This window comes from Paramormyrops kingsleyae, chromosome 3 (genome assembly GCF_048594095.1).
Source record: "Paramormyrops kingsleyae isolate MSU_618 chromosome 3, PKINGS_0.4, whole genome shotgun sequence".
In the NCBI taxonomy this organism is placed as follows: Eukaryota; Metazoa; Chordata; class Actinopteri; order Osteoglossiformes; family Mormyridae; genus Paramormyrops; species Paramormyrops kingsleyae.
The window spans coordinates 24627944-24652591 of record NC_132799.1 but is presented as its reverse complement, the minus strand read 5'-3'; the positions used below and the strand labels follow the sequence as shown (position 1 = coordinate 24652591).

Sequence of the window (24648 nt, the reverse complement as noted above, 5' to 3'; positions counted from 1 at the left end):
AGCACGGTCAGGACCTGCACTCACGGACGCAGCACGGTCAGGACCTGCACACACGGACGCAGCACGGTCAGGACCTGCACTCACGGACGCAGCACGGTCAGGACCTGCACACACGGACGCAGCACGGTCAGGACCTGCACACACGGACGCAGCACGGTCAGGACCTGCACACACGGACGCAGCACGGTCAGGACCTGCACTCACGGACGCAGCACGGTCAGGACCTGCACTCACGGACGCAGCACGGTCCAAACACAGAACATGTGGACTGCAAGTATGAGCATCCGGCTTCCAAAATCAAACAAACGTGTGGAACGACCCAGACGCAAATCTCTTCTGATCAATTAAACATTTTACAATACAAAAAAAAAAACCTGCATGTGAGGCACCAACTCTGAGCCAAAGTGACATCAGTGTGACATAGAGGGACCGCCACCACGCTGAGTGACCTAAACACCCTGTATGCACGCGTCTTTCCCCACGCTTTCACGAAACCGGTCACCGCAGGCTGCCGTTACGAGTGTCACGAAACTGATCACTGATGAGACAGCAAAGAGCTCCCCCACGTAAATAAAAGGGCTAAAGTCTGAGAAGCACTCTGGGAAAAGCACTCCAGTATGGCAGCTGCTCAGGTAACGGACGTGACACTCCTCTCCCCGGCTGACAGGGGTGACAGATGACAGACTGCCAGAGGGATCCCTCCTCAGAGCCGGACCACAGCCCTGACTCTGTGCCGCCATGTGCTGGATGCACCACCTGATGACCAGGTAACTACAGAGACCACCACCCTGTCCCCCATGGTCCCGTCCCCGACCTGCCCCCGTCCTGTCCCCCATCATCCTGCCCCCATCATCCCATCCCCCAGGGTCCCGTCCCCCATCATCCCGTCCCCCATGGTCCCATCGCTTGCCGTACCTGGGCGATCTCATACAGCAGTTTGTAGTGTTCTTCCCTCTTCTGCAAGCTGCACAGGTTACAGCCCATCCTGGTGAGCGGGGCGGCGGTCGCCCACGGCGGCGCTGCGGCGGACGGGCTGCCGGTCACCGGCTCTCATCGGTCAGTCCCTCGCAGGCCATGCATGGGAGCACATGCGCCGTGCCTTCCCTCTCAGCGTCTGTGTGGCTGCGTGTGTGTCTGCGTGTGTGTCTGCGTGCAGCTTCGCCGGCTGCCTCTGCTCTCCGTGCACACCGAGCCTCTGCTCTCACACTCCCTCCAGCGCACATGACTGTGTGGATCCAACTAATAAATAATAATGAGGGGGCGGGGAGGTTGCTGGTTATTCATGAAGGGGGAAGGCTGAGTGGGGAGGGGCTTGAAGCTGCCTCATTAAGGAGACGCTCACTCCTTTGTGTCGCCGGTCCCGCTAGCACAGCTCGATGCTTGCTCACATGTGCACACGCACACACACACGCACGCACACACACACACACGCACACACACACAACCTGCTATCTATCTGCAGATGGTCCTCTGCTTCTTCCACTGGACACGCTTCCCTTACGCCGCAGACGGACACAGACTGGTTTCATAACACCTGCCTGTGATGTAAACACAAATTGAATGGTCACGTCTTTCTAAAATAATGACCCCCATCACAAACCCTGGGATGTAACATTAAATTCAGCGGTTGGCTACACGCACCCATATCAGCAGCGGCTCTTACATGTTGACTGATGTTCAATCTACACCTGCCTGTCAAGTTGGGCTTCTTTTGATTTCCTTTGGCGGGTAAAAATTGACTTGGGCGGGTAGTGAAATTCTGGGTTGCTTTAGCATATATTGGGCGGATTTCTTGACAGAAATCATTGGGGGGAAGCGTTCTACTGGAATCCGCGGATATTCTCATTAGTCTCGTGAATCTCGTAGAAGGAGGTTGTTAAGACAGTGAGAAACCGTCAATTATAAAGCATGGCAAAGTGGGGAGAGTAAGAGAAGCAGTAAAGGAATGGGAAGCAGAACCAGGAGGAATCGCCCCTGTCTGGAATTAAAAATCTCATGCCGGGACCCCAGCAACGGTCCTTCACAGTACTGACATCTAGTCACTGAGATGTCACAATTAAAGATGACCAAAAACGCAGAGAACTTAATATCGCGACCTATGTTACCTTCAATTAATGTAGTAGACGATCTGTCTGATATATTACAAAATGAGGTAGGTGTATTTAAAATGAACAGGACCAAGTGCACAGCTGTGATCAAGTTTGTTTTTTTTTTTGGGGGAGGGGGGGGGGTTTGTCGAAGTGGGCAGGGTTTTAGACGTGATTGGTTGTTTGGGGGGGGGGGGGTTGTCAGAGTGGGCGGGGTTTTAGACGTGATTGGTTGTTTGGGGGGGTTGGTCAGAGTGGGCAGGGTTTTAGACGTGATTGGGCTGTAAATACTCAGCTCACTGAGGACCTGAGATGTGAATTGCAGAGCCGCAAAACGTATCAGATTGTAAAGTGGATCCACTGATTCTCAGGCGGATCTGGTCCAGAATCAACTGCAGTCTGGGTAGTTATCAGCGGGCTTGATCGCGATCAAAACGGGACACTGTCTTTTATTTATAGTTTATTTATTCAAACTGCAACTCAGAATTGAGAAAGCCCTCTGGATTGAAAGGTGAAAAGTTTTCAAAGAACTAAATAAGTCCAGTTGCCCTGAATAACCTTTCTTGGGACAAACTGCAACATGTATTATAATTATTAAATCTGGCCAGCAGGTCAAACTTTTGTTTTCCACAGAATAAAAAGTAACAACAATGTAACATTATTCCACTACTGATCACATTCAAATGTTCAACATGTTAAAACCACCGTTAAACACAATGATGTCATACAGATGGACGGCCTTCCAGGGGTGCCAACTTTGGTCAGTCGGCTGGAGTGAGAGTTTCAGTTCCAGACAAGTCAGCGCACACATTCACATGTATGTTACAGTTTTATTACCATGTACTTCCGTGTAGTCTGCAGGGCTTGTAAACTACGTCAATGCTTCTGATACAGCTAATTTTAGGGTTAGAATGGGATAATATACACTGCCTGGCCATAAAAAAAGGTCACCATTTAAATTTATATCAGCAAATACTTAAAAGCCAATGACTGGATCATTATTACAGCTCAGCAACGTTATGTATCAATAAAGTAAAGTCAGCTGAGTACCTGAATCTACTGAATGGCCAGGTTACACCTCCACCCATCATTAATGGATTTTCCCTGTTGGCATGGGCATATTCCAGGACAAGAATGCCAAGATTCAATGGGTTCAAATTCTCAAAGAGTGGTTCAGGAAGCATGAGGAATCATTTTCACGCGTGACTTGGTCACCACAGAATTGTGACCTTAACCTCATTGAAGGTCTCTGGGATGTGCTGAAGGAAGCTTTATGGAGTGGTTCAACTCACTTGTCAATACAGGATCTCGGTGAGAAATGAATGCAAATCTGGATGAAAATAAAGCATGAGATGTTGCATAAGCTTGTGGAAACAATGCCATGACAAATATGCGCCATAATCAAAGCTAAAGGCGGCCCAACAAAAAATTCAAATGGAGACTTTTTTTTTGCCCAGGCAGTATAGATTTGCCGTAAGACTTCTTAGGTAAACGTGAGAGTCTGAATGTGTGAGCGTTACGCCAGACGCGTGAGAGTTGGCAGCCCTGCATTCCGTCTGCGTCTGTCTCTGACTTTCGGTGGCTACAGTGATTCACTATTACTCAGCAGTAGGAGCCACTTGTATTCATGATAATTAATTTCTGTTTCCCTTACAGTCCACTGCCGCGGGACATTATGACAGCAGCCCAAGAACCGGCAACCCGCGACCTCCTAATATTTACCAGCAACTGTACTTTCAAAATAGCCCAAGTGGGCGGGAAAACCGCGGACCTGGCAACTCTGGGCTGGATCCTTCGCAGTATTAACCTGGCGCAGAGTACTAACCTTACACACAGTATTAACCTGGCGCAGAGTACTAACCTTACACAGAGTATTAACCAGATGCAGAGTACTAACCTTACACGCAGTATTAACCTGGTGCAGAGTACTAACCTTACACACAGTATTAACCTGGCGCAGAGTACTAACCTTACACACAGTATTAACCTGGCGCAGAGTACTAACCTTACACACAGTATTAACCTGGCGCAGAGTACTAACCTTACACACAGTATTAACCAGATGCAGAGTACTAACCTTACACGCAGTATTAACCTGGCGCAGAGTACTAACCGTACACACAGAATTAACCTGCCGCAGAGTACTAACCTTACACACAATATTAACCAGATGCAGAGTACTAACCTTATACACAAGATTAACAAGATGCAGAATACTAACCTTACACGCAGTATTAACCTGGTGCAGAGTACTAACCTTACACACAGTATTAACCTGGCGCAGAGTACTAACCTTACACACAGTATTAACCAGATGCAGAGTACTAACCTTACACACAGTATTAACCTGGTGCAGAGTACTAACCTTACACACAGTATTAACCTGGCGCAGAGTACTAACCTTACACGCAGTATTAACCTGGTGCAGAGTACTAACCTTACACACAGTATTAACCTGGCGCAGAGTACTAACCTTACACACAGTATTAACCAGATGCAGAGTACTAACCTTACACGCAGTATTAACCTGGCACAGAGTACTAACCGTACACACAGAATTAACCTGCCGCAGAGTACTAACCTTACACACAATATTAACCAGATGCAGAGTACTAACCTTACACACAGTATTAACCTGGCGCAGAGTACTAACCTTACACACAGTATTAACCTGGCGCAGAGTACTAACCTTACACACAGTATTAACCTGGAGCAGAGTACTAACCTTACACACAGTATTAACCTGGCGCAGAGTACTAACCTTACACACAGTATTAACCAGATGCAGAGTACTAACCTTACACGCAGTATTAACCTGGCGCAGAGTACTAACCGTACACACAGAATTAACCTGCCGCAGAGTACTAACCTTACACACAATATTAACCAGATGCAGAGTACTAACCTTACACGCAGTATTAACCTGGTGCAGAGTACTAACCTTACACACAATATTAACCAGATGCAGAGTACTAACCTTATATACAAGATTAACAAGATGCAGAATACTAACCTTACACGCAGTATTAACCTGGTGCAGAGTGCTAATCTTACACACAATATTAACCAGATGCAGAGTACTAACCTTACACACAATATTAACCAGATGCAGAGTACTAATCTTACACACAATATTAACCAGATGCAGAGTACTAACCTTACACACAATATTAACCAGATGCAGAGTACTAATCTTACACACAATATTAACCAGATGCAGAGTACTAACCTTACACACAATATTAACCAGATGCAGAGTACTAACCTTACACGCAGTATTAACCTGGCGCAGAGTACTAACCGTACACACAGAATTAACCTGCCGCAGAGTACTAACCTTACACACAATATTAACCAGATGCAGAGTACTAACCTTATACACAAGATTAACAAGATGCAGAATACTAACCTTACACGCAGTATTAACCTGGTGCAGAGTACTAACCTTACACACAGTATTAACCTGGCGCAGAGTGCTAACCTTACACACAGTATTAACCAGATGCAGAGTACTAACCTTACACGCAGTATTAACCTGGTGCAGAGTACTAACCTTACACACAGTATTAACCTGGCGCAGAGTACTAACCTTACACACAGTATTAACCAGATACAGAGTACTAACCTTACACGCAGTATTAACCTGGCGCAGAGTACTAACCGTACACACAGAATTAACCTGCCGCAGAGTACTAACCTTACACACAATATTAACCAGATGCAGAGTACTAACCTTATACACAAGATTAACAAGATGCAGAATACTAACCTTACACGCAGTATTAACCTGCCGCAGAGTACTAACCTTACACACAATATTAACCAGATGCAGAGTACTAACCTTATACACAAGATTAACAAGATGCAGAATACTAACCTTACACGCAGTATTAACCTGGTGCAGAGTGCTAACCTTACACACAATATTAACCAGATGCAGAGTACTAACCTTACACACAATATTAACCAGATGCAGAGTACTAATCTTACACACAATATTAACCAGATGCAGAGTACTAACCTTACACGCAGTATTAACCTGGTGCAGAGTGCTAACCTTACACACAATATTAACCAGATGCAGAGTACTAACCTTACACACAATATTAACCAGATGCAGAGTACTAACCTTACACACAATATTAACCAGATGCAGAGTACTAACCTTACACACAATATTAACCAGATGCAGAGTACTAACCTTACACGCAGTATTAACCTGGTGCAGAGTACTAACCTTACACGCAGTATTAACACAGAGCAGTAACCAAACACAGAGTACCAGCACTGGCCAGGCAGCCCATTACAAACTGAAATTCTGGCTCATTACAGTAAGAAAATAAGAAATCAGACAAACACAGCGGATGGAAAAGGGATTTAAATCCTCAGGTCTGCAGTCGTGACTTTTAATAAAAGCACTGAATCAAATGAACAGAAATGAGAACGTGAGCAGGGAATGAACTAAATTAAAAACCAGGTCGCATCCATCTTCCATGGGAGCCCAGAGACCGAGCAGAGCCACCTGAGCTGGGGAGGGACTCCAGACCACACATGCACGCAGGGTGCTGCCATGAATCCAGACGGCTGATCTGGACTTTTATCTCTGCGTTCAAAGCTGCACGTATCCTTGACAACAAACATGCGCCCGTCTGAGATGGCATGGAGATCACACGGCTTCAGCTTCCAGATAGTGTCTGGAGACGAGTGCATTAACTGCGGGAACATTCTGTGTGAGGCCCCTGCTGAGGCCTGGTCTGCATAGAGCCTCGAGAAACGGGCTCTCGGGGACCCTTGGGGACAGTCCCCCATGTGGCCAGGAGCCACCATGCTGTGTGTGGATCTGCTGAGCCCTGGTCCGCACAGAGAGCCAGTGTCTTCTGCCTGATGACTGAGTCCTGTGTTGCAGGGTGACAGAGCAGCCAAAGACTTTCATCTAAAATTAGCCTCCTTTCACCCGGATTTCTCAGTGAATACATTAACATGTCAGTCACATTTAGCAATAATGTGTCAGTTTTCAGTTTCTTGCAGGCTTCCAGATATAGAGAATTTGTCTTAGCCAGTTGTGTGTTGTGCCATAATATTTCTGTAATTCAGTGTCAAACTGATAAATACTCCTTTCTTTTCACAGAGACTCATCAGCCAAAGAATGAAGCATCTAATCTTAGCAAACTATCATGAACTATACGGAGATAATGGGCATCACCGTGGGCTTTTCTTGATTTTCACCAGTTCTTCTTCTCTTTCTGAGAAAGGACATTGTGCACTGGGAGCACTGGGTGACGCTTGTGGTAACAGCCATGACCTGTTTTATTCCAGTCCTCATATACGGTTATGCACATGGTTATTCTGTGTTGTTTCCTAGTGAACGGAGTGCAAAAGCACCTTCCTGGACCCAAGGACTCTAGAAGCGGCATTGTGGAAGCCCACTGCGGATAAGGTGGGCATCCTCGTGTCCTGACTGTAGAAATGACACCTTGCAGCCCTGACAAACAAAAACAGCGTTAGATAAGAAAGAGTGCGGCTTGTCAGTTATTTAAGCTCCTCATGTTTGACGTCTGGTGACGCACATCTGACCGTTCAGCTGGACAAAAAGTCAAGACGGCAGCAGCCCAGGGCACCAGCTGTGAAACTCCAGCTCATCAAAAGCATGAACCCAGGAAAACAACTGGGAAACCACAAGACCAGTCATACACGAGAGTGTGGCTCTGAAGACATCTCTGATACTGATGAAGTTCCTCTAACCCTAACTATAATTAGACCAGAGCAATTTGCTTAGAGTTTAGTTCTAGGAAGATGTTTTTCTCTTAGCATTATTAACATGGTGCACTGATTCTATTTCCTAAGGTCATCTAGGCTTGGGTGCCGCTAGATTTTGGACGAACCCAGCATAATCCAATTATGCTCCAAATTTTCAAGGTCCATTAGAATCATCCTGCCCCCCCCCCCATTAGGAAATAAAGCACCGCTGCCATTTTAAGTCTTTCACCCTCGCCTGGCAGCAAGGGAGGTGGGGGTGTATTAGAGCGAACACCTGCTGTTACGCCCCCCATCCGTCATTCCAGGGAAGGAGGTCAGACAAAGCTGGAAATTAAGGCCTTAATGATGTTAGGGCGCAGAGCAGCATCCATACAGGCCTGTGGATTAGATACTAAATGAATGAGGCAAAACTAGCCAGAAATACCCACATCTCTTTTCATCATCAATCATGAACACTACAGTACCCTCTCGTTGGTGACATAGACGGGTGACATCAACACGTGTCACTGAGATGCTGCGGCCTTTCACTTAGAGGAGTGCTAGAAACATCCGACCCCTCGTGCAGGAGCCGGGAATTTGATTTACAGTGAGGGGAGGGTAATGAGCCCCCCCCCCCGCTTTATTTTAAGGTATGAAATGGAAGCAGCGGCTCTGATCCTCTCAAGCTCGTTAGGCTTTGGGGATCTGGTTAACGTTCGTATTGCAGTTGGTTAACTGTGCTTCAAAGGTGTAAACAAGCTTTGTGGGAGCCCCCATTCACTGTGACACAGACAAGCTTTTGTGGTATCCAAACTTGCTTTAACACAAACAAGCGTGTATGGAGCGCACACTCGCTTTAACACAAACAAGCGTGTATGGAGCGCACACTCGCTTTAACGCAAACAAGTGTGTATGGAGCGCACACTCGCTTTAACGCAAACAAGCATTCATGAAGGGAACACTCGCTTTAATGTAAACAAGCTTTCATGGAATGCACACTCGCTTTAACGCAAACAAGCATGTATGGAGCGCACACTAGCTTTAACGGAAACAAGCGATCATAGAGCGCACACTTGCTTTAACGTAAACAAGCATTCATGTAGCTAACACTGGCTTTAATGCAAACAAGCGTTCATGGAGCGCACACTAGCTTTAACGCAAACAAGCGTTCATGGAGCGCACACTTGCTTTAACGTAAACAAGCATTCATGTAGCTAACACTGGCTTTAATGCAAACAAGCGTTCATGGAGCGCACACTCGCTTTAACGCAAACAAGCGTTCATGGAGCGCACACTCGCTTTAACGCAAACAAGCGTTCATGGAGCGCACACTCGCTTTAACGCAAACAAGCGTTCATGGAGCGCACACTCGCTTTAACGGAAACAAGCGTGTGTGGAGCGCACACTCGCTTTAACGGAAACAAGCATTCATGGAGCGCACACTTGCTTTAATGCAAACAAGCGTGTATGGAGCGCACACTCGCTTTAACGCAAACAAGCGTTCAAGGAGCGCACACTCGCTTTAACGCAAACAAGCGTTCATGGAGCGCACACTCGCTTTAATGCAAACAAGTGTTCATGGAGCGCACACTTTCAAACAAGCTTTCATGGAGCACACACAAACGAGCATTCATGAAGTGCAGTGCACATTTATTTAAATGCAAACAAGCTTTTGTGGAGCACACGCTCACTTTAACACAAATCAGCTTTCAAGGAGTGCACGCTCGTTTTAATGCTAATGAGCTTTTGAGTAGTGCATGCTCGTTTTAACGCAAATGAGTGTTAGTGGAAGGCACACTCGCTTTGACACAAATGAACATTCATGGAGCCCACACTTGTTTTGGCACAAACGATAATTCATGTAGCCCACATTTGTTTTAACGCAAACGAGCATTCATGGAGCCCACATTTGTTTTGGCACAAACAAATGTTCGTTAAAAAGGTACCATCTACACATCGTTGTGCCTCCTTGGCAGAGAATCTCAGCTCCTTTTTCATCCACTTTGAATGGCCAAGGACAGAGACAGAAGCAGCGACCCTAACGACTGCCAACAACCTACTACAAATGTGTGACGTTAGACGTGTGCTCAGTGGATGCTGGGAAGGTGGCTGGGCCTGATGGGATGCCTGGGGGGGGGGGGGGGGGTACTCAGGGATGGCACTCTATCATCCGCACCCTTTCTCTGTCCCTATTGACTGTCCCCTCCTGTGTGAAAACTACCACAATCATACCAAAGCGGACAGCTATCAGTAATCTAAGTGACTACAGACCAGTTGTACTCACACCCATTATTAAGGATGTTTTGAAAGGTCTTAAGGACATGAATCCACTCTGACAGCCAACATGGAGCGGCACCAGTATGACTACAGAGCAAACGGATCCACAGAGGACGCCCTCACTGCTGCCCCCCCACCTTGAGCAGAGGGACACCTATGTAGGAATGCTTTTCATAGACCACAGCTTGGCATTTAATACACTGTACCCCGGCGGCTGGATGCCAACCTGCTGAACCTGGACCTCAGCCAACCAGCATGTGGATTGAGGACTTTGTGACAGATGCCCACAAACAGTCAGTCTCGGCCCTCACTACTGCTCCACCGGAACACTTGATGTTTAGGTATACTTACACGTCACTTATGAATGTTCTATGAATGCATTATGAAGGTGCAGTTAATGTAAAGCATTACTGTCCATTCATTAGTCTATTTTATTTTTAGCATTTTATATTTAATTTTATGAATTGTTAGCTGTGTGTCAAAGCTTCAATCCCTGGAAGTACACAGCAAACTTTGCCATAATGCACGTTGCACTGACAATAAAGGCGTTCTAGTTAGTTCTGCCATCCTGTCGCTGAAACTGCCCACATTCCCATCTGCTTCTCTCCAATAAAGTTTCCGTCATGCCGTGTGTGGAAGCTTTCGGAAAAAATAAAACGGATTTCAGAATTTGCCTTGCAGGCAGAAGCCAGCCCAGACGGACCGACAGGCCACCCCACCCCACCCCACCCATCCAAACACCTCGGAGCATGTCACATGTTTTAATTACCTAAGATGGGTAACTGTGAGCCTGTCATGTGATCCAGTTACCCTGGGGGGGGTGGGTACAATTGTTAAAGTCCCCTGAGGGGGCTGGCAGGCATGGGCGTTCAGAGCTAGCTGTCTCCGTGACGACTGGCCCCCACCAACATCTGCGACTCACAGTGGGACGAGAGGCCAGCAGCTGCTGTGACACACGTGGGCCTGACAGGGGCACCCTGCACGACAGAGTACGGCCTGTGGGAGGCGCCGTGCATGACCTTGTACCCCGGGACAGCAGTTTTAGTCTCACTTGCCTTTGTCCTGACTTCCCACACGGAACGTCTGACTTTTATCTGCCTGGTAGCAGACAGGCTTTGAGCTGCATATTAAGGACCCCTAATCTAGTGCCCGTCCATGGCGATGGCTGAAAGGGCCGAGGTCGGGCTTCTGGGTAGATTTGTCATGCCCCATGGATCTCGTTTGGTGGGCGGGGGGGCTGTCAAGGTGTTTGCCGTCTCAGTTCCCTGGTTCCAGCTGGAGGGGCCTCTTCTCCATCCCGATAACAGGGCTCCCATTGTGTGGGGCTGCTAGGCCGAGCCCCCCCCCCCCCCCCCCACGCTTGAAACGGCCTTTTTCACACGACAGGTGCCCCAGCGCATTTGCAAGCGACGTCAAGGGGTGTTCGGTTACGGATTTACTCAGCGCTCTGCTTCCGGGATATTTATTTAAGAAAGACCCCCACCCAGGACAAAGACCCCCACCCAGGGCCTGCTGCATAGGGCTCCGGCACCCAGACCCCTGCTCCACTCGGAAAATGTCATCATCAGCGCCCCCCGCAGGGGCCTGCATGAAGAGCAGCCGCCTCTGCATCCGCCTCCACTTTTCCTGGGTCTATGTTTGTTAGGCGAACGTTCCTCACCCCTCCTGTGAGAGAGACGCCCCCAGGTCAGTTTAAGCAAAAAAACGCTTTTAAAATTGACTTCAAGCGTATCTTTTAAATTTCCATCCATCCAGCCATTTTCTGTACTTTCTTACCCCATGCAGGAAGCCACCAGCACAAGGCAGGAAATAACAGGTCAGGGGGCCAACCCACCGCAGGGCACAACCCTGAACAGGGTGCCAACCCACCGCAGGGCACAACCCTGGACAGGGTGCCAACCCACCGCAGGGCACAACCCTGAACAGGGTGCCAACCCACCGCAGGGCACAACCCTGGACAGAGTGCCAACCCACCGCAGGGCAGCCTTCGCAGTTTAAACATTCATATTATACTTGAAGATAATGTTATAGAAAGCTCAATTTTTTTTTTTTATTCTATATTTTAGTATATATTCTCACAATAATTTACCTTTCTATTTGATCTATGAGGTATTTTTCTGAACTATTATTCTTAAAACTTCTTAAAATAAGCAAATAATCTAAGTGGCCTCTGGTGCGAGTGTGATGACGGTGATTCCACAGGGGTCTGGCTCATCTCCCCGTCCTGTACGCCCCTCTCAGGCCACACGTCCAGGGAACGCCACCCTCATTCAGGGAATCGGGGGAAGCAGGTCTATGACAGTCTGCCCTGGGGGTGCCATGAGAGCCGCCGCCCCCATGAGTCAGTCCTTGGTTTGTCCCAGCTGTGATGTCCCAACATCACAAGAACAGAATCTCTTGTCATCATCATCATCATCATCATTATTATTATTATTATTATTATTATTATCTGATGCTGTGAAATCAGTGGCAACTGCTGGTGAACATACAGTCAACCTCCTTCTAGAAAGGTCTATCTGGGTCCCAGAGAGCAGCATACCCATTCTTACGATGATGGCTGCCCTCTCTTGGAGCCATTTTCTTAAAGTACTGAGTCTTCTCATAAAAAGCTGCCTTCAATCCGCTCATTTGTGCTTCAGGTACAGGACTGACTTTGCCAAGAATCCACTTGTGTCTTCTCCCCAAACTTCATGGTTATTCTTAATGGTCATTGCCTGCACCGAAGTTCAAAGCCTCTTACTGTCCTGTTGCTCCCTGCCCAGCTCTCTCACCCACACAGAGCCAGAGGGGGGGCTGCATTCTCAACTATTCCTGCCTCTCTTCTCTACTTTTGCAGACTGTTTCCAGCTCCTTCACTGCAGCTCTGCCAAGCACCAGACTCTGATGTGTCTGACCGTTGGATCCTTTGTTGCTGTTGATGGTTCCCAGAAGGCAAAAGCCGTCCGCAACCTCTATGCCTCCACCAACACCAAAGCTGGCTGCTCATCCAGCAGTCATAACCTTTGTTTTCTACACATAGTTCAATTACTTCACTTTGTTCTTTGACTTTCCTTAGAAATGTCTTCAGATCTTCTGCTATGAGTGTGGTGTCATCAGCATCAAAGGCTCTTCATGTTTCCTCCACATACTGTACACTCACCTAAAGGATTATTAGGAACACCATACTAATACGGTGTTTGACCCCCTTTCGCCTTCAGAACTGCCTTAATTCTACGTGGCATTGATTCAACAAGGTGCTGAAAGCATTCTTTAGAAATGTTGGCCCATATTGATAGGATAGCATCTTGCAGTTGATGGAGATTTGTGGGATGCAAATCCAGGGCACGAAGCTCCCGTTCCACCACATCCCAAAGATGCTCTATTGGGTTGAGATCTGGTGACTGTGGGGGCATTTTAGTACAGTGAACTCATTGTCATGTTCAAGAAACCAATTTGAAATGATTCGAGGTTTGTGACATAGTGCATTATCCTGCTGGAAGTAGCCATCAGAGGATGGGTACATGGTGGTCATAAAGGGATGGACATGGTCAGAAACAATGCTCAGGTAGGCTGTGGCATTTAAACGATGCCCAATTGGCACTAAGGGGCCTAAAGTGTGCCAAGAAAACATCCCCCACACCATTACACCACCACCACCAGCCTGCACAGTGGTAACAAGGCATGATGGATCCATGTTCTCATTCTGTTTACGCCAAATTCTGACTCTACCATTTGAATGTCTCAACAGAAATCGAGACTCATCAGACCAGGCAACATTTTTCCAGTCTTCAACTGTCCAATTTTGGTGAGCTCGTGCCAATTGTAGCCTCTTTTTCCTATTTGTAGTGGAGATGAGTGGTACCCGGTGGGGTCTTCTGTGTTGTAGCCCATCCGCCTCAAGGTTGTGCGTGTTGTGGCTTCACAAATGCTTTGCTGCATACCTCGGTTGTAACCAGTGGTTATTTCAGTCAAAGTTGCTCTTCTATCAGCTTGAATCAGTCGGCCCATTCTCCTCTAACCTCTAGCATCAACAAGGCATTTTCGCCCACAGGACTGCCACAAACTGGATGTTATTCCCTTTGCACACCATTCTTTGTAAACCCTAGAAATGGTTGTGCGTGAAAATCCCAGTAACTGAGCAGATTGTGAAATACTCAGACCGGCCCGTCTGGCACCAATAACCATGCCACGCTCAAAATTGCTTAAATCACCTTTCTTTCCCATTCTGACATTCAGTTTGGAGTTCAGGAGATTGTCTTGACCAGGAACACACCCCTAATCAGAACATTTAATGAGAGATGGTGGATTGTAAGGAGGTATACACTCACCTAAAGGATTATTAGAAACACCTGTTCAATTTCTCATTAATGCAATTATCTAATCAACCAATCACATGGCAGTTGCATTGAAGCAACTGCCATGTGATTGGTTGATTAGATAATTGCATTAATGAGAAATTGAACAATCCTTTAGGTGAGTGTATACCTCCTTACAATCCACCATCTCTCATTAAATGTTCTGATTTGTTGGAAAAGTATTTAACAGAGACACATTAAATGTACCCTCATGAGTATTGCTGTTTATTATGTATTGTTACTGTCTACTGATGTCTAAATGCCTGTTTTACTGTCAAAATGTGTGAGTTGTGTTACTGTAAACCTGCAGTTTCCTTTGGGATTAATAAAGAATCCATCCATCCAGATTCAGAGGTCGTGTAGGTTGGACGGACCTGCATAAACACTATCGAATTAAAACTTTGACTATAGAGAGACGTGAAGAGAACACCAGACAATCAGAGCAGTAGGTACGCCTTCAGGACGTTCACTGTTTGTGGGTTTCAGGGCTCACAGGTCAGTCTGAAGCACAGCTGCAGGTCACATGATCAAGGTAGTCCGCAGTGCCCAGTACTCACATCATCTTTGGGATGCCGCCTTCGAGAGCCCAGCCAAAGTTGCCCTGTCCTGTAGAACAACATGCTTAGAAAGTACCGGCTCTTCAGAGACACCACAAAGTAGAATTAGACCTTGTTACCCCAAGTATTACCTTTATCCTCAAAGCCTGACACCTCACACCGGTAAACAAAGTTAATACTTTCTTCTGTGAGCCTGAGGGCATCCGCCGTAAGGGTGTGGAGACACCGCTAATCCGCTATATAAACAAACAGCAGCATGGTGACAGAGACGTACCGCTAATCCGCTATAGAAACAAAGAGCCACATGGGGTGTGACTCACCAACCCAAGCGAAACGCCCCCCCATCCTAGTCGTCGCCACCCTATTACGGGCTGAGCCTGTACAGTTGTACAGTCATCACTGCCACCCAGCACTGATATTCGACCTGGGGTCTCCTCCACCTTATAGTAGAAACCCATAATAAGTGCAAAGGACACACTGGCTCCCAGCACGGCATGCAACAGACCCTGGATCGGGGCAGAGATTAGCATGCAATCACCGTCAAACCCAAGGGCCACAAATCTTATTTTCTGCCTTCCCGATAAGAAAACAAAAAACAAAGCTTTTGACTCTTCATGGACAGCAGCCCAATGGACCGGTGCCAGAACTGCCACTGAGGAGGGCAGTTAATTTCCTGAATGCATTACCTGAAGTAAACACTGTCTTGCCCGGTTGTGATGGGGCTGTAGATGCAGCCATGACACGGGTACTGATGCACTCAAACAAGAACCAACAGGAGACCAGCAGAGCACCTCGAGCCTTAAACAATCCAGACAATTGTGGGTTATAACCAACAGGAAATCGTGACCCCCAAAGTGGCTGACCCAGGTCACAAAATGAGGGATAAGAGGGGTCGAAGCAACCCCTCCCTTTATATGCTAATGGGGGCCCAGGACACATGCACCTATTCATGGTGTTACGGAAGCAAAAAGAACCTTCTAGAAATCTCGGGCAGTAAAGCCACTAACACTTTCAGCAAATGGGGATCTTTAGGGATATCAACAAACAAACGTATGAACCCAAACAGACAGGTCACTGAACGGCAGTTAATCAGGAGCACTAATAGTTTAATGTATATACAAATGAGTAAAGTCAAACTGAGGAAAAGATCTGATCGAGCTTTTACAGGAGGACTCGAACCTTCCCCACAAAGCCAGTGTGCTCCATCACAGCGGAGTCTTCCGAAACCAGGACTCGTTCACATCCCGATCATTTGTGTCACGCAAATTCGCCAGTTGACCATCTTGTGGGACAAGGTGTGGTGCCTATGATCAGAAGGCCGCTGGTTCAGCTCTGTTGGACATTTGAGGAACGACTCAAAACCCCAACTGTTCCGGGGACTGCCGAACCCTGTTTCTCATCCATGGATGAAACATCTGCTAAATAAAGGAAGTGCAATGTGAATGTGCCCCTGAAAACCTCTATGTCACTGTAACACGCTGCTCCACATGCAGGCCTGGATTCCACTACATCTGCTGGCACAACAAACCACCCCAGGGGGTTCACATTGATCTTCTTATTGTGAAGACACGATTACTGAATGTCAGATACAGAGCGTTAGGTCTTGCAAGTATTTTCCCAAAAGGGGTACCCTAGCCCGAGTTGTCATGACAACGTCGCCGTTTACAGAGGTTCAGAGAGGCCGTCATGTGGCTGTGTCAAGAGCGGGAGCCCAGCTTCCCGAAAACACACCTCCCTCACGTGTGGTTTTATTTGCCATGCAGAATAACTGTCATTTCCCAAGTGGATCAATCATAAAGTAGATGTTTAAAAGAGTATATACAGGCCGTTCTCCACCGATGTAAGTGATGCATTCCACAAACCCTCATCTAAGTCGGATTTAACCCCCATTCCATTCAAGACACCTTTTAGTAAAAAACACATAAATCAAAAATGGGAACAACAGGCTACTACTGGGTAGAGATTCATTCACGTCACAGGCTGGATGAGTCCCATGGCGAGGCGTTACCTGAGATTCAGGAATCTTCACTTGTGATCCGCAATGGCCCTGAGCTGGTACCCCCCTTGCCGCAAATGTCGGCCAAGCTGCCAAACACGTTGATAGTAACGCCAGCTCTGGCGAGGAGCAAACCCCCCCGTGTCACTTTCAGCCCGTGGAGGTCATGACCCTGCGGCCCATACGCCATGCAGTCGCCGTTCGAAATTGGATCCCGGTAAGTATCCTTTAGCAGAGTTGACGTCCATCACAGCTCTCTTCTGGGTGTCGAGCTTCAATCCCAATACATCCAGCCCCGCTACTGAAAGCTGGCAGCAGGGCGGCGCTCTACCTCACTAATCCACCAAAAGAGGAACAGAAGGTGGCGAGGCTTTGAAGGACACTTTGCCCCTGGTGGTGTGCTGTTGATTGGTAACAATATTCACAAATCAGCCAAAAGGCAGCAAGGGGCCCGGGGAACCCCCCCCCCCCAGGCGTTCCGGGTCTCAGGGCAGTTGAGGAGATCCTCTCTAATGCTCATATTTTGTATGACGTTCAGACAAACTCTGCGAACGCCTAATTCACACTCTCATTTTAATAAGAAAAATCTCATCCATACAAATTCTCCTAAAGCTTGACATCTGGAGAAAAATAACCAGCAATTAATACGCGATTAATATTATTTCCCTCGTTTATTATTATGCATTGACAAAGTGTTCAGACAGCCAAGGAGACAATTTGTCTTTCCATTTCATTTAGCACAAACAACACTGTTTAATTCCTGCACTTAATTCCACTCTTAATTATTTTGTCGCTGCTTCAGTCCTCCTGACACGCATGGTACATGCTATGACATGTGTGCTACACACTATGACACGTGTGTTAAATGCTATGACACGCATGATCTCACCCAGTTTTTGGGTGTAAGTTCAGTGCAGGATGGAGAGACACATTCGGATGTCGTGAAGTGACCTACAAAACAAAGACTATACTTAAAGTCATACACTGGTAACTAGTAGCCTGCCAGTAGTTTACATTGGAATCGACTAGGTACTTGACAGATGTGATTGTAACGTTATCTTTTACGCACTTTATAATTACGCAGCTGACCAGACACTGACAGAGATCAGCTCCAAGTTCCACTGTCCTGCTAACGGGCCCTTGAGCCAGACCCTTATATCCCTGAATAAATGGCCGACCCTAGGCTTGCCACTCACCTCTTTGTGTGTGTGTGTCTTTAAAAGCAGAGCATGATGGGATATGTGAAAGCTTGTACTTTTTGATGTTCCTGTTCTCATACTTAAGTAAATGATGCTTTGCTTACCATTTGCACTTCATTTAATTTCATAATGGGCAAAGGCAGGGCAACTGACTTTCAGACATTAAACTTGAAACTGTAGACTTACCTCAGTGTAATTGTTAAAGTGTTCACTTCAGGGTCCTGCCATTGCGGTTGGATCTGATTTCCTTAACCAACTCTCTTGTTCAGCCATTAGAAACAAGAATGTCAGGGAAGAATCCCCAAATGAAAGCTCGTTTTCTCACGCTGAACTTCCCTGCATTCCCATTCATGACCAGCAAGGGTTTCTTTAGTGCTGTTACTGCTGGCTTCACAATCCGCTGTTTGTAAACACAGCAAACTGTGCCATTACTGTTAAGCCATTTCATTAAGGCCCAGATTCAGACAATCCGGCCACCTGTGACAGAACGCCCGTGGCAATTTCCCCCTGGGTGTCAGCCAATTTGACTACCGGCAGCCACTTCCTGTCCATTAGTTGTCATGGCAACAGAAAACAGCCTACAGATCATCACACGACTCTGAAAAGAAGGTGATGAGGACCAGATACTGGCCTGTAGGGCAGGGAATTGTCTGAGTATAGTACGTCAGCTCTTAGGAACTTGTAAAAGTCGAAATCCAAAGATGGCTGAGGTCCCTGAAGCTGGCAGGCCGTGACTCAGAACCCCATTGGGTCAGTGATGATCTTTTGGTACTTTTTCCACTGTCACCAAGAACCAAGCTGTACCTGAGCAGTATCGCAAACTGGCGGTTTTCCTTTGTAAATTATCTGAGCCGTACCCAAGCGTCCCCATGTCGTTCCAGCGTGACCAAACTGCTTGAATCGCCACCATCTGAGTAATGCCAGTGTTCTGTACTGATATGTGTGGATTATCTGAAGGAAAGAAAAGGTAATATTCTCCGTATTATTCACTATATATAGTAGTAGTATCACACATCGCGATGTACGGTGCGTTGCCGATAACTCGAAACGTGAAAATTTCCAAATGCTAGCTTGAGAAAGCATTATAGTACAACTGAACGGAATGGATTCATAGTGCAAATTTACACAAGCGCATGCTAATTCCGTTAGCGTTTCTTGGTGGCATGACACGGCGATTCTCACAGATGTGCTAACAGAAATGACCACACAGTAAATCATGATGTACACCATGTGAACAGTAAACAAGCATCTCTTTGATTTTATGTCACTGTCGCACTCCAAATCGGCTCTAACCATAACCTAATAAAGCTGGCTGGACGTCTCTTCCTTTCTGGAGACTCGCAGGTTTATTTTCTTTTGTTACTTCCTGTCCAGCACAGACCCAGGAGGTGCAGAGTGCTTAGGGTGATGGTGCTCAGGGCCGCCTGCCCCTGGACGCTGTCTGATCCACTTGTCCAGTCCGTAGTTTGTGTGGAAATTGAGTTGGGGGGTTGGGGGGGGGGATGCACGTCTTCTGCCGACCCGTGTGGTACCACCGGCAAAGCCCAGGAAGGATGACAGAGTCAGTCTGCATCATCAGGCACCCAAAGCCGAACAGACAGACTGCAGTGACTCTCTGGCCAAAACTTTTGTCTATTTGTGCTGGGGGGGGGGGGGGTCAAGGAAAGGTTAGAGGACATTTCTCAGCCAAGGGCTACCAAATAAGCAGTGCCCCCACCCATTAACACTCACCCCCCCCTAATCCCAGAGGTCCTGCAAACACGCTTAACACAGAACATAGAAATCACATCACTGACTTAACAGCCATTTATGTTCCCAGTGTGAGGGCGCTGGCCTCCTGGTCCACCGACGTTAAAAGGCAGGACATATGCGGTATTAAACCCCACCCCAACCCCCACACTCCGCAGAAAATGAGTTAATGGAAGCCCACAGGGTGAGAGGTAATGACCACAAATGCTGAACTTGTCCTCCCCCCGGGAGAGGAATTACAGATAACGGGACACTGCTGTGAGTCAGAGTGTTTATTACATTGGACCTCCATGGCACCGGATGGCGCCGTGGGGTAACCCCGTCAAACAGATCGAGTGCACTCTGGAGTGCAGGAGACGTAAATGGTTGTGATTAAGGCAGAATCTCTTAAATTAGACCAAACGTATGTATGGTGGGGATCAGTGTACTAAGAGCATGTAAGGAAAGTGTGTGAGTCCAGGGAAGGTCATCAAATAATAGCCATTATTCTGAAATATATTGCCTGAGCATTGTAGCTTATGGAGTGTCCAGGTTCATATAGTAAATGCATGGATCAGTGAGCAGTTACTATGCATTTTTAAGTAATAAGAGCTTCATATTTCCTGGCAAATATTATGATCAGCCTCTCCTGGAGCCGACACCTTATCGTGGTGGAGGGGTTTGCATGTTCCAATGATCCCAGGAGCGAAGCTGCCCGGGGCTTTTTGCCCCTGGTAGGTTCACCCAAGGCAAACAGGCACTGGGTGAGGAACCAGGCGAAGGGCTGCTCATTAGACCCCTTATGATGACTAACAACATAGATTCATGTTTACCCTTGCCCAGACGCGGGTCACCGGGCCCCCTCCCTGGATCCAGGCCTGGGGGTGGGGCTTGATGGCGAGTGCCTGGTGGCCAGGCCTGCATCCATGGGGCCTGGTCGGGCACAGCCCGAAGAAGGCAAGTGGGTCCCACCACCAATGGGCTCACCACCTGTAGGAGGGGACAAAGGGGTCGGGTGCAGTGCGAGTTGGGCAGTGGCCGAAGGCGGGGACCTTGGCGGTCTGATCCTCAGCTGCAGAAGCTAGATCAAGGGACATTTAATGTCACCTCTCTGGCGGGGAAGGAGCCTGAGCTGGTGCACAAGGTTGTGAGGTTCCGACTAGATATAGTCAGGCTCACCTCGACGCATGGCTTGGGTTCTGGAACCTTCTCCTTGAGGGGCGTTGGACCCTCTTCCACTCTGGAGTTGCTTGCAGGGAGAGGTGCCGAGCAGGGGTGGGCATACTTATTGCCCCCTGGGTGGGCGCCTGTACATTGGGGTTTACCGCAGTGGATGAGAGGGTAGCCTCCCTTCGTCTTCGGGTGGGGGGATGGGTCCTGACTGCTGTTTGCGCCTATGCGCCAAGCGGCAGTTCAGAATACCCACCCTTTTTGGAGTCCTTGGAAGGGGTGTTGGAGAGCACTCCTCCTGGGGACTCTCTTGTTCTGCTGGGGGACTTCAATGCTCACGTAGGCAATGACAGTGAGACCTGGAGGGGCGATTGGGAGGAATGCCCCCCCTGATCTGAACCCAAGTGGTGTTTTGTTATTGTACTTCTGTGCTCGTCACAGATTGTCCATAATGAACACCATGTTCAAGCATAAGGGTGTCCATATGTGCACTTGGCACCAGGACACCCTAGGCCACAGTTCATTGATCGACTTTGTGGTCGTGTCATCGGACTTGCGGCCACATGTATTGGACACTAGGGAGAGGAGAAGGGCGGAGCTGTCAACCGATCACCACCTGGTGGTGGGTTGGCTCCGCTGGTGGGGGAGGAAGCCGGTCAGGCCTGGCAGGCCCAAGCGTATAGTGAGGGTCTGCTGGGAACGTCTGGCAGAATCCCCTGTCAGGAGGAGTTTCAACTTCTACCTCTGGCAGAACTTTGCCCATGTCCCGGGGGAGGCGGGGGACATTATCCCAAGGTGAGGATGGGGCTTGGCATAGTGTGGGCCTGCTGCTCATAGGTGGGGTGGCCCTCACACTGCCTGATCATAATTGATGGATGAGCAGGGCGGCCCGCCTCAACAGGCCCCACCCCTGTCCTCTCCCCTTTGCATCCTCAAACCCCGGGTGTGAAACAACCAATTACCGCCCGGCCTATTGACAGTAATAAGCCAGGGAGTAAATTACTGCGCTGGGACACAAGCCGGAGATGGAAGGGCACCAAAATAAAGTTTTAAATGAAAGCAGCTGCTCCCCACCCGCCCCGCGGATCCCATTGGCCAAGGCAGAGAGGAGCCTCAGGTATATCTGCCCTTAAAAGCCGCGTCCCGCCCCTTATTGATGCACAGTTTATGATCCATGGCAGGGCAGCACTATAGGGGCTAATTTACGCAGACGATCCCTGCAGCTGCTGGCCTCTGAGATTCTGCAAAATGCATTAAATGCCATTTTCTCCAGGAATGGAAAGACTCCCACGGACCACAGTACAAACGCGCCCCTTTTGCTGCTGACAGATGATCCATCTTCATAAAAGACAGTGAATAATTCCAATCTGACCCCCCCAGATGGAGTCAGCGAAGGTAACACACGGCGAATCGCCCCATGCGTTCGGCTGTGATTGGACTGGCTGTTTTTGTGCCATTTCCTCTATAATAAGATTTCAGCGAGTTATGAACTGAAATACACGAGAAAGATACTCGGCATCGCCGACGATGCCATCGACTCCAGAGGGTTAACCCCTTCAGATTCAGGGGGACACCCGCCAATCACGACCAGCTGCAGACAGGCGTTTGTGTGGCTTCAAACGAGGAAGTGGCCTCTTTGTTTGGCAGCCGCCCCCCAATGCATCATTATGTGTTTCATTTTGTTCTCTGTACCATAAAACAACAGCCGCAACAAAGAGCGGGTTAGAGCACTGCTGCGTTTCCTGGGCGGGGCTTTAGCCAGCGGTAAGACGCCTGCCGAGAGACAGGAGGCAGCTTTTTCTGGCAGGACCAAGCTACTACTTCAGGGAGCCCATTTATGGAGGCCCTGATCAGGGAGATGGCCGGTCGCCCTGAGACAGGACGCGTCTGCGGGAATGCTGGACCTGCACTGTCAGAGCTCCAACACACGGCCAAAATACTTCATGTGTCAGTTGGAGCTGAAATGGACGTCCGGTGGAATGGGTTCTGGGTTTTGTTCCCAGGCCCGGCAGTTGTCCCTCTTAGTGTCCTTTATCTGGCAGGGAATACGGCCCATTCTGCCATCACTGCTAACACCGGCACAGTCAAGCCAGTGGCCAAACCCCGCCTGCCATAAACAGAGAGACGTCTCCTGCCACAGAGAGGCTGGCTGTGGCTGGGTGGGTTTGGGCACGGTGTCGGTGATCTCCTGTTCAGATCCCAGGGTCGGCAGAGTGATGTCACCATTGGGCCCCTGAGCGTGGCCCTTAGCCCCCAAATGCTCCAGGGACCGGCTGATTCTGCTTTCTCAGTTGGACATCGCTCTTGATAAAAGCATCGGCTAAATAATAGCACTGGCTTGCTAAGAGAGTTAGCTTAGCTTATCCCATTTAGCTTCATGAAACCCGGATACGATGTGCTTCACAAACACCAGTCAGCTGAGACCTGCAGCATGTTCACAGGAAATGCACCCTTACAGCAAAAACACTAGGAATGGAACAGGATTCCCTTAGAGCCATTCTTCACAGAGTCGTGCAGGACAATCAGCCAATCTCATCCTTCACCCAGGTCAAAGGTCACTGGTAGCCAGGTAACAGAAATGAACGCCCCCAACTCACTGGCCATGGGACCTCTGACCACAGCCCCCAGCACACCGGTAACGGGTAAACAAGGCCAACAGCAAACACCTTCATTATCACGTTTCGCGATGGTGTGCCTAACAGAGGAGAAGGTCTGCAGAGATAACCCTTTTACAGCCTTCCTCGTTTATACAGATGGCTGTCAACTGAAGCGATTCAGGCTAATTACCCATCTCAAGGGGACCCAGATTTATAACCACTGCACCACCTGCTGCCCAGCCCGAGATATGCAGCACCGGACAGGGGTGACTCTAAGTGTTGTGGTCATTGTTCCATTATCGGAGTGGGGGGTTTATTCTGCCTGACCTATAAGTGCGTGTTATACTGGGTCAAAACCCCAGGCTGACAATGCGTCAAGAGAGCCACCTGCCCAGCTGGGTGCTTATGGATGGAGTGCTGAGAAAATGGTCACGAAAGTCCCAGAAACGAAAATCGAGGCTCCCAGAAAATGGACAGAGAAGACAAGGTGGAGCCCTACATCTCTGAGGAATGAAGGAGGGGTTAATCTCCCATAGTGCTTCGGTAAATAAAGCGGCACACCAGTATATCTCAGCCCAATTTGTCACCGGAGAAGCTGTCAGGTCCGCAGCGGCCAACCGACATTATTTATGCCCTGGCTGTGCTGCCAATTAGCTCTGCGAAAGGCCGGGACTGGGGCGCCACTGATATCAGGAGTTAGCCGGTGATTTATCTTCATTCCACAACTGGCCTGATTGGTTGGAGACTCCCCACAACTGATCTGTATCACGTCCCACAGGAAACAGTCCATTTATGCACCTGGACACAAAGCCTTGATGAGATATTATATATACACTGTACATGCTGTTACGTATAATAGGGCAAAAATGAGAGAGACAGGTTACTTTTTCGCACATGGCTCTACATGCCTGTCAGCTGAGGTCAGACTTACCAAATTCCCGTGGCCCCTGGACTTACTTAACAACCA

The 24648-nt window shown here is 48.3% G+C and overlaps 1 protein-coding gene across 2 annotated transcripts in view; it reads right to left on the bottom strand.

Moving 5' to 3' along the window:
- Nucleotides 1-24648, bottom strand: part of LOC111858650 (PDZ domain-containing RING finger protein 4-like) — an 81704-nt gene that overhangs the window by 32811 nt on the left and 24245 nt on the right. Inside the window, exon 1 of one of the 2 annotated variants that reach the window (XM_072709932.1) lies at nt 916-1291. The exons of the other annotated variant lie outside the window; for it this stretch is intronic. Coding sequence (XP_072566033.1) covers nt 916-984 — 69 coding nt within the window. The 5' untranslated portion in view covers nt 985-1291. Of the gene's footprint in view, nt 1-915; nt 1292-24648 lie in introns of those variants that run through there. 2 annotated transcript variants of the gene reach the window in all.